Source organism: Saccostrea echinata, unplaced genomic scaffold (assembly GCF_033153115.1).
Source record: "Saccostrea echinata isolate AGI-Se365-2 ecotype Australia unplaced genomic scaffold, CSIRO_AGI_Sech_v1 ptg000033l, whole genome shotgun sequence".
Taxonomy (NCBI): domain Eukaryota; kingdom Metazoa; phylum Mollusca; class Bivalvia; order Ostreida; family Ostreidae; genus Saccostrea; species Saccostrea echinata.
The window spans coordinates 1966238-1978759 of record NW_026889782.1 but is presented as its reverse complement, the minus strand read 5'-3'; the positions used below and the strand labels follow the sequence as shown (position 1 = coordinate 1978759).

The window sequence follows — 12522 nt, the reverse complement described above, 5'->3', positions numbered from 1 at the left end:
TCTCAGCAACTACTCATCACAGATGCTCAAAATTTTAGCACAGTCTTTGTTTCGGCATGCCATATGATGGGATTCATTTTTGTATGAATCTGATGTCAACTTCCTGTTAATCTGTGTATATTTTTGTACCATACATAACAAATTTTTGTCATAGTTTTCTCAGCAACTAGTCATTGCAGATGCATGCAATTTTAGAATACTGTTCAGGCATGCCATATGGTGGGATTTATTTTTATTTGAATCTGATGTCAACTTCTTGTTTATCTGTATGTTTGTCTGTACAATATGTATTAAATTTTCATCACAGTTTTCTCAACAACTATTCATTGAAGATGCTTGAAATTTTAGTACACTCTTTGTTGAGGCATGCATATGGTGGGATTCATTTTTAGCTCACCTGAGCCAAAGGCTCAAGTTAGCTTTTCTGATCAAAATTTGTCCGTTGTCTGTCGTTGTTGTCGTTGGTGTTGGCGTTGTTGTTGTTGTTATAAACTTTTCACAATTTCATCTTCTTCTCCAAAATTACTGGGCCAATTTCAACCAAACTTGGCACAGAGTATCCGTGAGTGAAGTGGATTCAAGTTTGTTTAAATGAAGGGCCATGCCCTCTTTCAAGGGGAGATAATAAAGAATTAGTGAAAAATTAATAGCATCTTTTAAAAATCTTCTTATCAAGAACCACAGGGCCAGGAAAGATGAAACTGATGTGGAAGCATCCTCAGGTTGTGTAGATATTCTTCTCAAGAACAGCAAAGCCAGGATGAGTCATAATTATATGGAAGCATCCTCAGGTAGTGTAAATTCAAGTTTGTTCAAATCATGACCCCTGGGGGTAGGGCGGGGCCACAATGGAGGATCAAAGTTTTACATAGAAATATATAGGAAAAACCTTGAAAAATCTTCTTCTCAAGAACAGCAAAGCCATGATGAGTCATATTTATATGGAAGCATCATCAGGTAATGTAAATTCAAGTTTGTTCAAATCATGACCCCGGGGGGTAGGGCAGGGCCACAATGGAGGATCAAAGTTTTACATTGAGATATATAGAGAAAACCTTTAAAAATCTCCTTCTCAAGAACAGCAAAGCCATGATGAGTCATAGTTATATTGAAGCATCGTCAGGTAGTGTAGATTCAAGTTTGTTCAAATCATGGCCCCCCGGGGTGGGCAGGGCCACAATGGAGGATCAAAGTTTTACATAGAAATATATAGAGAAAACCTTTAAAAATCTTCTTCTCAAGAACAGCAAAGCCATGATGAGTCATATTTATATTGAAGCATCCTCAGGTAGTGTAGATTCAAGTTTATTCAAATCATGACCCCCCGGGGTGGGGCGGGGCCACAATAGAGGATCAAAGTTTTACGTAGAAATATGTAGAGAAAACCTTTAAAAATCTTCTTCTCAAGAACAACAAGGCCCTGATTGGTCATATTAATATGGAAGCATCCCCAGGTAGTGTAGATTCAAGTTTATTCAAATCATGACTCCCCGGGGTAGGGTGGGGCCACAATGGAGGATCAAAGTTTTACATAGAAATATATAGGAAAAACCTTTAAAAATCTTCTTCTCAGGAACAGCAAAGCCATGATGAGTCATATTTATGTGGAAGCATCCGCATGTTGGGTAGATTCTATTTTGTTCAAATCGTGACTTCTAGAGGTAGGGTGGGGCCACAATGGGGAATCAAAGTCTTACAGAGGAATATATATAGGAATAAATCTTTAAAAATCCTCTTCTCAAAGCTGTGATTAGTCATATTGATATGAAAGCATCCTCAGGTAGTGTAGATTCAGATTTGTTCAAATGATGACCCCTGTAGGTAGAGTGGGGCCACAATGAGGGATCAAAGTTTTACATAGGAATTAATGTAGGGAAAAATCTTCTCAAGAGTAGAAAAGCCATCTTTAGTCATTTAGATATGGAAGCATCCTTAAGTAGAGTAGATTCAGATTTGTTCAAATCATAACCCCAGGGGTAAGGTAGGGCTACAATATGAGATCAAAATTTTACATAAGGATATATAGTGAAAAAAATCTTTAAAAAAATTTTCTTCTCAAGAATAGCAAAACCATGATTAGTCATTGTGATAGAAGCATCTTCGGATAGTGTAAATTGAAGTTTGTTTAAATCATGATCCCGTGGGGGTAGGGTGGAGTCACAATGGGGAATCAAAGTTTTACATTGGATTATATAGGAATTTTTATTTAAATTATTCTGAAGAATAGCAAAACCATGATTACTCATTGTGATGTAGAAGCATCCTCAGGTAGTGAAGATACAGATTTGTTCAAATCATGACCCCTTGGGGTAGGGTAGTTCCAGAACAGGGGTTTAAATTTTTACAGAGTAATAACTAATATATAGGGAAAACTTTTCTTCTCAAGAATAGGAAAGCCATGTTTAGTTATATTGATATGAAAGTATCCTCAGGAAGATTAAAATTAGATTTGTTCTGAGGCCAGAATAGGGGATAAATTTTTTACGTGGAAATATATAGCAAAAAATCTTTAACAATTGTCTTCTCAAGAATACAAAGGCATGATTAGTCATTATGATATGGAAGCATCGTTAGGTAGTGTAGATTCAGATTTGTTCAAATGATGACCCCCTTGGGGTAGGGTGGGGCCACAATGGACGATCGAAGTTTTACATGGGAATGTATATGAAGAAATCTGATGAAGAATAGAAAAGCCATGTTAAGTCAATTAGACGTAGTTATGATTATGGTGACAATGCAGAATGAACTTGTATGATATATCTGATCTAGAAAATTTTGTTACTGGAAAAAGTATGTCAAAAAAAGTGCATATGATTCCATTAACTGGTTAATCAGTCAGACTGTTTTGAGATTAACCATTTGGAAGTCTGTATTTGATTAGTATCATTAATATATATACACTGACATTAGTGACAAAGAAAGCTAGAAAGATTGGGGGTGATAGTTTTGCATTTTGATGGTTTGATTTTTTTAAAGATGCCTAAGAGAAAGTCTCTCACTGGTAGAAAAGAGCGCAGGAAGGATGTTGAGAGGAAGAGGCAAAGGAAACTTGAGTCCTGCCATGATATTCCATCAGAAAAACCAGTGACAGAGTCTAATGCTCCACAGAGAGAAGTCGATGAAGCTGCTCCTGGCTCAGAGTGTGGCTCTATAGGGTTGCCACCTACTACACTAAAACCCTTGGCCAGGGTGCAGGCCTCTCCTTGTGAGAGAATGCACTCAGCCCCGAGGTTGTCATCTCCTCGGGGAAGTCGTCTGATTGTCCCAAAAGACAAGGTAGCATCCCCTGACTCCCCAGCGTGGGTTTGTACTCCACCGAGAGTACCTGAATCGGACATTTGGATGATGTCAGATTCAGCAGGTCAGGCGCAGCTGATACCTTCCAAGGGGAAAGAGGTCAGCAGGACATTAAAAAAAGATGAGTGCCACAATGAGGAAAATAAGGGAAATATAGAGGAAACTAAGAAAAATATAGAAGAATCAAAGAAATTTGAAAAGAAATCAAAGAAATATACAGAGAAATCGGAAAGATATGAAAGAAATGGTAAAGAGATACCCGTGCAAGGATATGACACATGTACTGGTAGAAGCAAAATGAATAACACAAAAGAGAAGAAATTTGAAGTTGAAAAAAATGAGAATGCATGTATGATTGAAAACAATGTGAATAGTGATAGAAAAGTGACTACACAAGTTACTGGTAGTGGTAGAACAAGTGATGGTAAAATTTCAAAAAAATTGAATTTGTCTGTGCAAGGTTCATTTCATCAGGGAGATCCAATGTTTGGTGAAAATAGTGGAACTCAGTGTGTAGCAAATTCTTTAACAGCACTGGCATATCATAAATTAAAGAATTGTGAGCAATGGCAGTATGAAGATATGAACAAAATTTTGGCAATAGGAGATGAGATGTACTCATATCTACAGTGTAGTTCAACAATTGCAAACAGATACCTTTTAGTAAGTGAATTGCCTCAGTTTTTTGAATGCTTTGGTAGAATGTTTGAGTTTAAAGCAAATGAGTCTTTACCAAGCCTGATAAACTTGGCAGGTGTAGTACTAAATTATACCGACTTTAATGCTTATCAGATATTAGATGCACTTCAAATAGCCCTTGATGACAGTGATGGTTGTTTTGTGTGTTTTGGTGGAAATACATTTTTGATTGGGAAATATCAACATAATTTCTTCACATTTGATTCTCACTCAAGGTCATCTGCAGGATTTCAGAGTGTAAATGGTAGAAGTACACGAGTATTGTATGAATCAGTACAAGATTTATGCAATCATATTTTGTCTTTAGCTAGGTCAATGGGTTATTCGAAAGCAGTGGAATGTGAAATAACTGGAGTGCAATGCTCAGTTAGACAGCTTTCATTGGGTAAGGAAGAAGGCATTAAAAAACAATTACAAATCAGTGATAAAGAGCATGAACTAAACAAATCTGGAGAGTTTCAATGCAGTATTAGTAGTACTGGTTTACAAAATGCTGATGAGGTAGAATTTGTTGGGAGTGAGAAGCATCAGATAAGATTTTTACCACTTTCTGATGATCAGAAGAAAACACACTGTGAAATCTTAAAAATACCATATTCAATGCATAAATGTGAAAATCAGCATGAGTATGGACAAGAAATAACAGTGCCAATGAACACTGTACTAGTTGATCCAGATGGAAATTGTTTCTTTAGAGCAATTTCATTCTGTTTAACAGGAAAGGAAGACTTTCATCACACAATACGTTTAGCAGTATGTCATCATCTCATGGAAAATGATTTGCTTTTCACACCATTCTTAAGGCCAGGTGAAAATTCTGTAGAGAACCACATTTCCTTGTCAAGCATGTGCATGGATGGAAGATGGGCAACTGAATTAGAGATTCTTGCACTGTCCCATTTATTGAAAACTGAAATTCATACATACTCAGAGAACAAATGGGTTACTTTTTCAGGATTGATGGTGAATCCAGAAGAAAACATGGCCTCACTGGGAGGTATTTATTTAGATCATAAGAATCAGAATCATTACAATGTTGTCACATCTGTTACTTTGGGAAAAAATGTATCAGCAATTCAATCACAGAAACTATTATGTTTGAAACATAACACTAGGAAAATTGCAGATAGAAACCAGAAGAGACAACAGCGAGAATCTATTTCATTCCAAAATGAAAGATGCAAACTTGAGATGTCAGATGTTAGTGCTAAAGAAAATAAATTGTACAAGAAAAACATGAAGTACAAGACAGACCCAGAATTCAAAACAAAATGCATTGCAGATGCTAAGAAAAGATACAAAAATAATGAAAACTATCGTGGAAATTTAAAACAAATAAGTGTTAAAAGATATAAAACAAACCAGCTACACAAAGAAAAAGTGAAAGAAAAAAGTAAACAAAAGTATGAATCAAACCAGCTACACAGAGAAGAAGTCAAACAAAGAAGCAGACAGAAGTATAAAACAAATCAGTCACATAAGGAGGAAGTCAAACAAAGAAGCAGACAGAAGTATAAAACAGATCAGTCACATAAGGAGGAAGTCAAACGAAGAAGCAGACAGAAGTATAAAACAGATCAGTCACATAAGGAGGAAGTCAAACAAAGAAGCAGACAGAAGTATAAAACAAATCAGTCACATAAGGAGGAAGTCAAACAAAGAAGCAGACAGAAGTATAAAACAAATCAGTCACATAAGGAGGAAGTCAAACAAAGAAGCAGACAGAAGTATAAAACAAATCAGTCACATAAGGAGGAAGTCAAACAAAGAAGCAGACAGAAGTATAAAACAGATCAGTCACATAAGGAGGAAGTCAAACGAAGAAGCAGACAGAAGTATAAAACAGATAAACAGCACCATGAAAAGGTTAAAACAGCTAGTAAAGTAAAATATCATTCCAGTGCAGAAACAAAGACACAGATTAAGGAATCTGTACAAAAACAAAGACAAGCACTGCATGAAATGCTTAAAAACATTGATGAAGTGGTGAAATCATTTAAAAATTGTGTTAGACATGGACCAGAATATGTATGTTGCTGCTGCCATCGCCTTTTGTTTGAAAACCAGGTACAAGGATGTACACTTGAAATGTATGAAAAAAGTATTAAGGCAGTTCATGTTGCAAATTTGTGCATGGATAAGAAATATGTTCATAGTTGTACATCTGCATGTTCTCAAAATTGTCCGAAATCATGTACTTGGATTTGTTTTACATGCCATAGAAAAATTCTAAGTGGAAATGTTCCTGCTGAAGCAGCTTTCAACAAAATGTATTTGGAAGATATTCCTCCAGAGCTCAGTAACTTGAATAGTTTAGAGCAGCATCTAATTGCTCTTCATATACCTTTCATGAAAGTAATGATGCTTCCAAAAGGTGGCCAGGAAAATGTACATGGACCTGTTGTATGTGTGCCATCGAACCTTAAGAAAACAAGCAGTTTGCCTCTGAATGGAAATGAAAATCTTTTATTACGAGTTAAGCTCAAACGAAAGTTGTCCTATAAGGGATATTATGAATATCAGTTTGTAAACCCAAATGACATTAAAATAGCTCTCAATTATCTGAAAGAAAATAATCAGTGGTATCATAATGTTGAAATCAACACAACATGGGAGAAAGGTAATGACCAAAGTACCTTATTCTGCCAGCCAGAAGTATTTGACAATGAAGAAATAATTGAAGAACAAAACATTGCAATTCAAAAAGTTGCTACAGATACTTGTTTACAACCTGTAGATATTGCCCAAGAAGTTCTAGATCACTACTTCGATGATGTGTATAACATAGCTCCAGGTGAGGGACAAAATCCAGTAAGAATGTTGCAAGAGGAGGGCAATGAAGCAAAGACATTTCCTTACTTATATCCATCTGGAAAATATTCATGGAATGAAAGTCGAGATGTAAGGATAACACTTTCTCGATATTTTAACAACAGGCTGATGAATGCAGATAATAGATTTGCAAAGGATACAAATTACATCTTCTTTTGTCAATATTTATCTGAATTGAACCAGGTGATTGAGAAAACTCAAATTTCAATTCGGAAATCTGTATCAAAACTTGATGGAGGGATACAAGTCACAACAGAAATGTTACAAAATCCAATTGTACTTGCAAAACTGCTCAAAACTGATGAGGCTATGCGGTTTATGCAACCAATTAGAGGAACACCTGCATATTGGTCTACTGCTCAAAAAGATCTTTTTGCTATGCTTCGACAACTTGGAATTCCAACATGGTTCTGTTCTTTTTCTTCTGCAGAATTCAGGTGGAATGAAATACTGAGTTCAATTATGCTACAAATGAATGACAATAGAAATCCCTCTGATTTAGACTGGTCTGCGAAAAGTGAAATTCTGAGAAGCAATCCTGTTACTGTTGCAAGGATGTTTGAACATAGGTTCCATATTTTCCAGAAGAATGTAATAATGTCACCAGCAAAACCCATTGGACATATTGTAGATTACTTTGTAAGAGTTGAGTTTCAGCAGAGGGGTTCTCCTCATATGCATTGGTTGTACTGGGTTGAGAATTCACCAAAATTAGATGAAGACAGTGAGGAGACTGTTTGTCACTTCATTGATAGGCATATCACTTGTGCTCTACCGTCAGAGGACACTGACCTAGAACTTCGACAAAGTGTATTAGATGTGCAACAGCACAGCAAAAGTCACTCGAAATCATGTAGGAAAAAAGGAACAGAGTGTAGGTTCAATTTTCCTAGACCACCATCTGAGCGTACATTCATTTCAAGACAATTGGAACAAAATATGGATGATTCAAGTAATGAATTAACTTGTGCGCAGGCAAAGGAGATTTTGTTAATTGTGTGGAATGAAATTACCAATGACGCTAATGCATGTAGAACAACAGAGGAAATATTCACCAATATAAAGCTATCACAGGATTTATATGAAAAAGCACATAGAGTATTGGCCTCTAAAACCACCACTATTTTGAAAAGAAATCCAATAGAAATGTGGACAAATCAATACAATCCATGCCTGCTCAAAAGCTGGGATGCCAATATGGACATACAGTATGTATTGGACCCTTTCAGCTGCATCGTCTATATTATATCATATATTTCAAAATCTGAAAGGGAAATGGGAATGCTATTAAAGCAAACACAGATAGAAGCAGCAGAGGGAAATTTGAGTGCACATGATACCATCAAGAGGGTAGGGTCAGCTTATCTAAATCACAGAGAAGTGAGTGCACAGGAAGCAGTTTATAGGGTGTGCAATCTTAAGATGAAAGAGAGTTCAAGAAAAGTCAATTTCATTCCTGTGGGAGAAAATCCAACTCGATTGAGTAAGCCTCTAGCAGAAATAAAAAAGAACCAGGACGTCAAAATTGGTGAAAATGATGTGATTGCAGATGATGATGACGAAGACGAAGAAAACAGTATATGGATGACAAATATTGTGGAAAGGTATGAAAACCGACCTGAGTTAAATCTTTTCCATAAAATGTGTCTTGCTGAATTCTGTTCAGAATACAGAGTGCTTAGTAAATCTGAGATTCCCAAGGGCAAAAAAGAAGGTGTATATGAATTGAAAAATGCAAAGGGTTACATTCAAAAGAGAAGCAGAGGGAAACCTGCTGTTATACGATATCCAAGATTCAATCGTGACAATGCACCTGAAAAATTTTATCAGTGTCACCTACAACTTTTCCTTCCATACTTGAATCTTAGTCAGTTGAAACCACCTGGATTTGATTTATACCAGACTTTTTATGAGAATGGATATGTCAAAGTGAAACCAAACAGAAATTTAGAAAGAGTCAAAAGCATAGTGGATAGTAATCATGATTACTTCTCAAAAAATGAGGATGATATTGAAAATGCTCAGGATGCATTAGAAATGCTTGGTGAACCAGAGGATGCATGGGCAAGTTTATGTCCAGAATCAGAATTAAACCGAAGAGAATGTTTGAATGAAAAATTACAATCAAAGGAACAGGAGAATAGAGAATCAGAAGTCACACACGAAATTGAGAATAGTGGTTCTGAAGACATTATTTATCATTTAAGGGAAACTCAAAACACCAGAAAAGAGATGCTTCCCTTACTGCGCAGTTTGAATGAAAAACAGAGGCAGATTTTTTATGCTGTTCATGAGTGGTGTGTAAAGAAAATATCTGGAGAAGATGTTGAACCTATGCACATTTTTATAACTGGAGGAGCAGGGACAGGAAAAAGCCATCTGATAAAGACAATACACTATGAAGCATCTCGTCTCTTTGAAAAAACACTGCCTTCTCCAAATGCAGTATCTGTGATTCTCACAGCTTTTACAGGAACAGCAGCATTCAATATTGGAGGACATACCATTCATCATGTTTTTTCTTTAACAAAAGCTTTACCAATTCCATATCAACCCTTGAAGGAACAAAGTTTGAGTGGAATAAGAACCAGATTAGAACATTTGCAGATTTTGGTCATAGATGAGGTTTCTATGGTATATAAAAGACTTTTGTTTTACATTCATGAACGACTTGTCCAAATCAAAAAATGTAAAGAACCATTTGGTGGTGTGTCTGTGATAGCAGTTGGAGATTTTTATCAACTTCCACCTGTTAAACAGCGAAAGGATGAGAGGTTGTATAAAGAAAATGGTTCATATCCAATTGATTACTGGCAAGATTTCTTTAAAATTGTAGAGTTGGATGAAATAATGCGACAACGTGAAGATAGAGCATTTGCAACTGTTTTGAATTCATTGCGTATTAGAACATCTGAAGAACCCATATCAGATGAATCTTTGGCAACACTTCAAGAATGCATTAGAGAAGGACCAGATGATGTTCTACATGTTTATTCTACAAACCAAGAGGCAAGTGAATACAATCTGAAAATGTTGCATGGGAATTGTGAAGATTTAATTGAAGTACATGCTGATGATTATCAAAAAGACAGGACAACAGGGAAATTAACTTTACGTGACAAACCTTTGATTAATACTCGAGGTGATGGGCTCTCTGTTTCATTACTTTTAGGTGTGAATGCAAGAGTAATGCTAACACGAAATGTAAGTGTTGAGGATGGCCTAGTGAATGGTGCAATGGGGTATATTTCAAATTTTGTATTTAAAAGCAAACAGCCTGTAAAAGAAGTAGAAATAGTTGAAGTCATCTTTGATAGTGGAAATATTGGTAAAATTCAAGGAAAGAAGACACCCAAAGGAAATGTTGTCCCAATTAAAAGAGTGGAAGAAGAGATAAATGAGAAAAATATGAAGAGTGTTGTCAGACATCAATTTCCACTGAAACTCTCATGGGCATGCACAGCACATAAAGTTCAAGGCATGACTACCAAGAGTGTTGTTGTCAATTTAGATCGGACTTTCTCTCCTGGTCAAGCATATGTAGCAATCAGTCGCGTGACTTCAAAGGATGGTCTATTCATTGAGACCAATGATGAGAGTGTCCTGCAGAAAAAAATTTATGCTGATTTAGATGTGAAATTAGCACTTACTAGTATGGAGAGATACATTTTAGGTGAAGACTTGACATGCAGTGCTACAAAGTATGGAAGTTACAAAACAATTCTTTTGTTCAATGTTCAAAGTTTGAGAGGACACTTTCAGAATATGAATTGTGACAACAGATTATTGAAAGTTGATTTTATTTGTTTAACAGAAACATGGTTGAAGGAACAGGAGAACATCCAAGATATTGAAATTTCAGGCTTTGACTTTCACCATGTTGCACGAAACCAGTGTTATGATGATAGTGAAGACCTGATGAGAGGACTAAGAAAAGCTAAAGGTGGTGGGGTTGGAGTGTACAGGAAGAAAAGAAATGAGACAATCTTGATCAATCCTTTGGAATGCAAGAATATAGAAGGAATAACTGTAGAAATGCATCAATATGATATTGTAATCATTATACTCTACCGGCCAAATGTACTACCTGTGAACAATTTTCTTGACACATTACAAAAAGTGGTGAATTTTTATAGGAGACATTTTTGCAACATGATTATTATAGGTGACATGAATGAAGATGCCAAATTGCAAGGACCCATACAGAGGTTTTTAGAATCAATGGGATTTATGCAAATGGTGCAGTTTTACACAACAGAGGGTGGAACAATATTGGATCATGTATATGTAACTGACCCTCTGAAAGTCTGTGTGCACAAAGTGTCATTGTATTTCAGTTATCATGAAGCTATTGAAATTCATTTGAGAACTGAATAATAAAGGTTCACATTGATTCTGACTTCACATCATTTTTTAAACAAGGATTATCTTTAATCTTACCTGATGAAAAATGGATTTAGTTGATTTATTATGAGATACATACTTTATTTCAAGGCCTTTAGTTACAAGATTAGTTTTTGTTCCCGTATTCAATAAATGATATGTAAGCATTTCAATTTGGAATACTTAAGGGGATGAAGGACACATGGTCACATGACTTTGTTAAACTACGTCATAGTCTCCATTTATATAAGTGCAAAACGTGTAAAGCATCAGTTCTTGTATAAATTTTTGACAATTTTTTTTCTTTAATTACCATCTTATATTAAAAAAATAAAAAGTTTAACATTCTTGTAAACATTAAGAAATTATGAAAAAAGATTGATCCACTCCTCTGTTTCTTTAAACTGCGTGTCCAACAAGTCGGTGACGTCATACACGATCAGCTAGTACAGCAAGATCATACTCGGTGAATACAAGGGCGGTATTATTATGTAAAAACAGGTCATAATCAGTATAGAATGAAGTATTTTGAGAAACGGGGAACACAAAAATTATTTTTGCATGGCTGATGACAGAAATCTTATGTAGGTATATCTTATTTCGCTTATTTAGCTTACGTGTGACGTCATAGTTGGTTTTTCCCGTACTCGAGAAATGTAAACATGACAAGTGTTTGTCCTGCTTATGTCGTCTTTAACGATGTCCTGTGCAATATTAAGGTAAGCTTCACCATTCGAAATTTTTACAGTTAATCAATAATTTGAAGGACTTGCATTTGAACGTAAATTTAAAAATATTGAATGATAAGATTTTTTGTAAATTACGTTTTTTGTTGTTTAAGTTGTCTTAAAATGTTCGTAATTTTCCCTATCCAGATGCAGTGTGATAGATGAAACTTGCCTTTTCGAATTTTAAACCCAATTCATACTCTGAAATATTTTAAAAGATACATGTTCACTTACATATTTTTTATATATGCTTTAAAAATCCAATTATGGACAGAGTAATGAGCCCGGAAACATGGAGAATTAAAACTCCACTAAGATACTGTAGGGCATCATATTTGTCAATCAATATCTCTAAATTAAGGTCAGAAACCTAATGATATAACTGCTTTAAGATATGTGGGACATACTTAATTAGAAATATACAAAATATGAAAAAAATTGAATGACAAGTATTTTTTCAGCTAAAGGTCCTTCTTCCCCTTAATCATGCTTGAAATTTCCTGATAAAATAGTGAAAGATGATGTTACATTGTTCAGATGACATCATATTTATTATCGGTGTAAGACCAAGTGGATTTCTTGA

The 12522-nt window shown here is 35.4% G+C and overlaps 1 protein-coding gene across 1 annotated transcript; it reads left to right on the top strand.

The window, feature by feature from the left end:
• Nucleotides 1-2976: 2976 nt before the first annotated feature.
• LOC133199255 (uncharacterized) lies at nt 2977-11205 on the top strand. The gene is made up of 3 exons (XM_061335095.1): nt 2977-3396; nt 3772-5196; nt 5362-11205. The coding sequence occupies exons 1-3, from the start codon at nt 2977-2979 to the stop codon at nt 11203-11205; spliced, it is 7689 nt and encodes a 2562-aa protein (XP_061191079.1).
• Nucleotides 11206-12522: the final 1317 nt, after the last annotated feature.

Coding starts and splice junctions, on each gene's coding strand:
- LOC133199255 (XM_061335095.1), top strand. CDS start 2,977: ATGCCTAAGAGAAAGTCTCTCACTGGTAGAAAAGAGCGCAGGAAGGAT. Junction 3,397..3,771: donor TACCTTCCAAGGGGAAAGAG/GTCAGCAGGACA, acceptor TCATTTCATCAG/GGAGATCCAATGTTTGGTGA. Junction 5,197..5,361: donor GCAAACTTGAGATGTCAGAT/GTTAGTGCTAAA, acceptor AAAACAAACCAG/CTACACAAAGAAAAAGTGAA.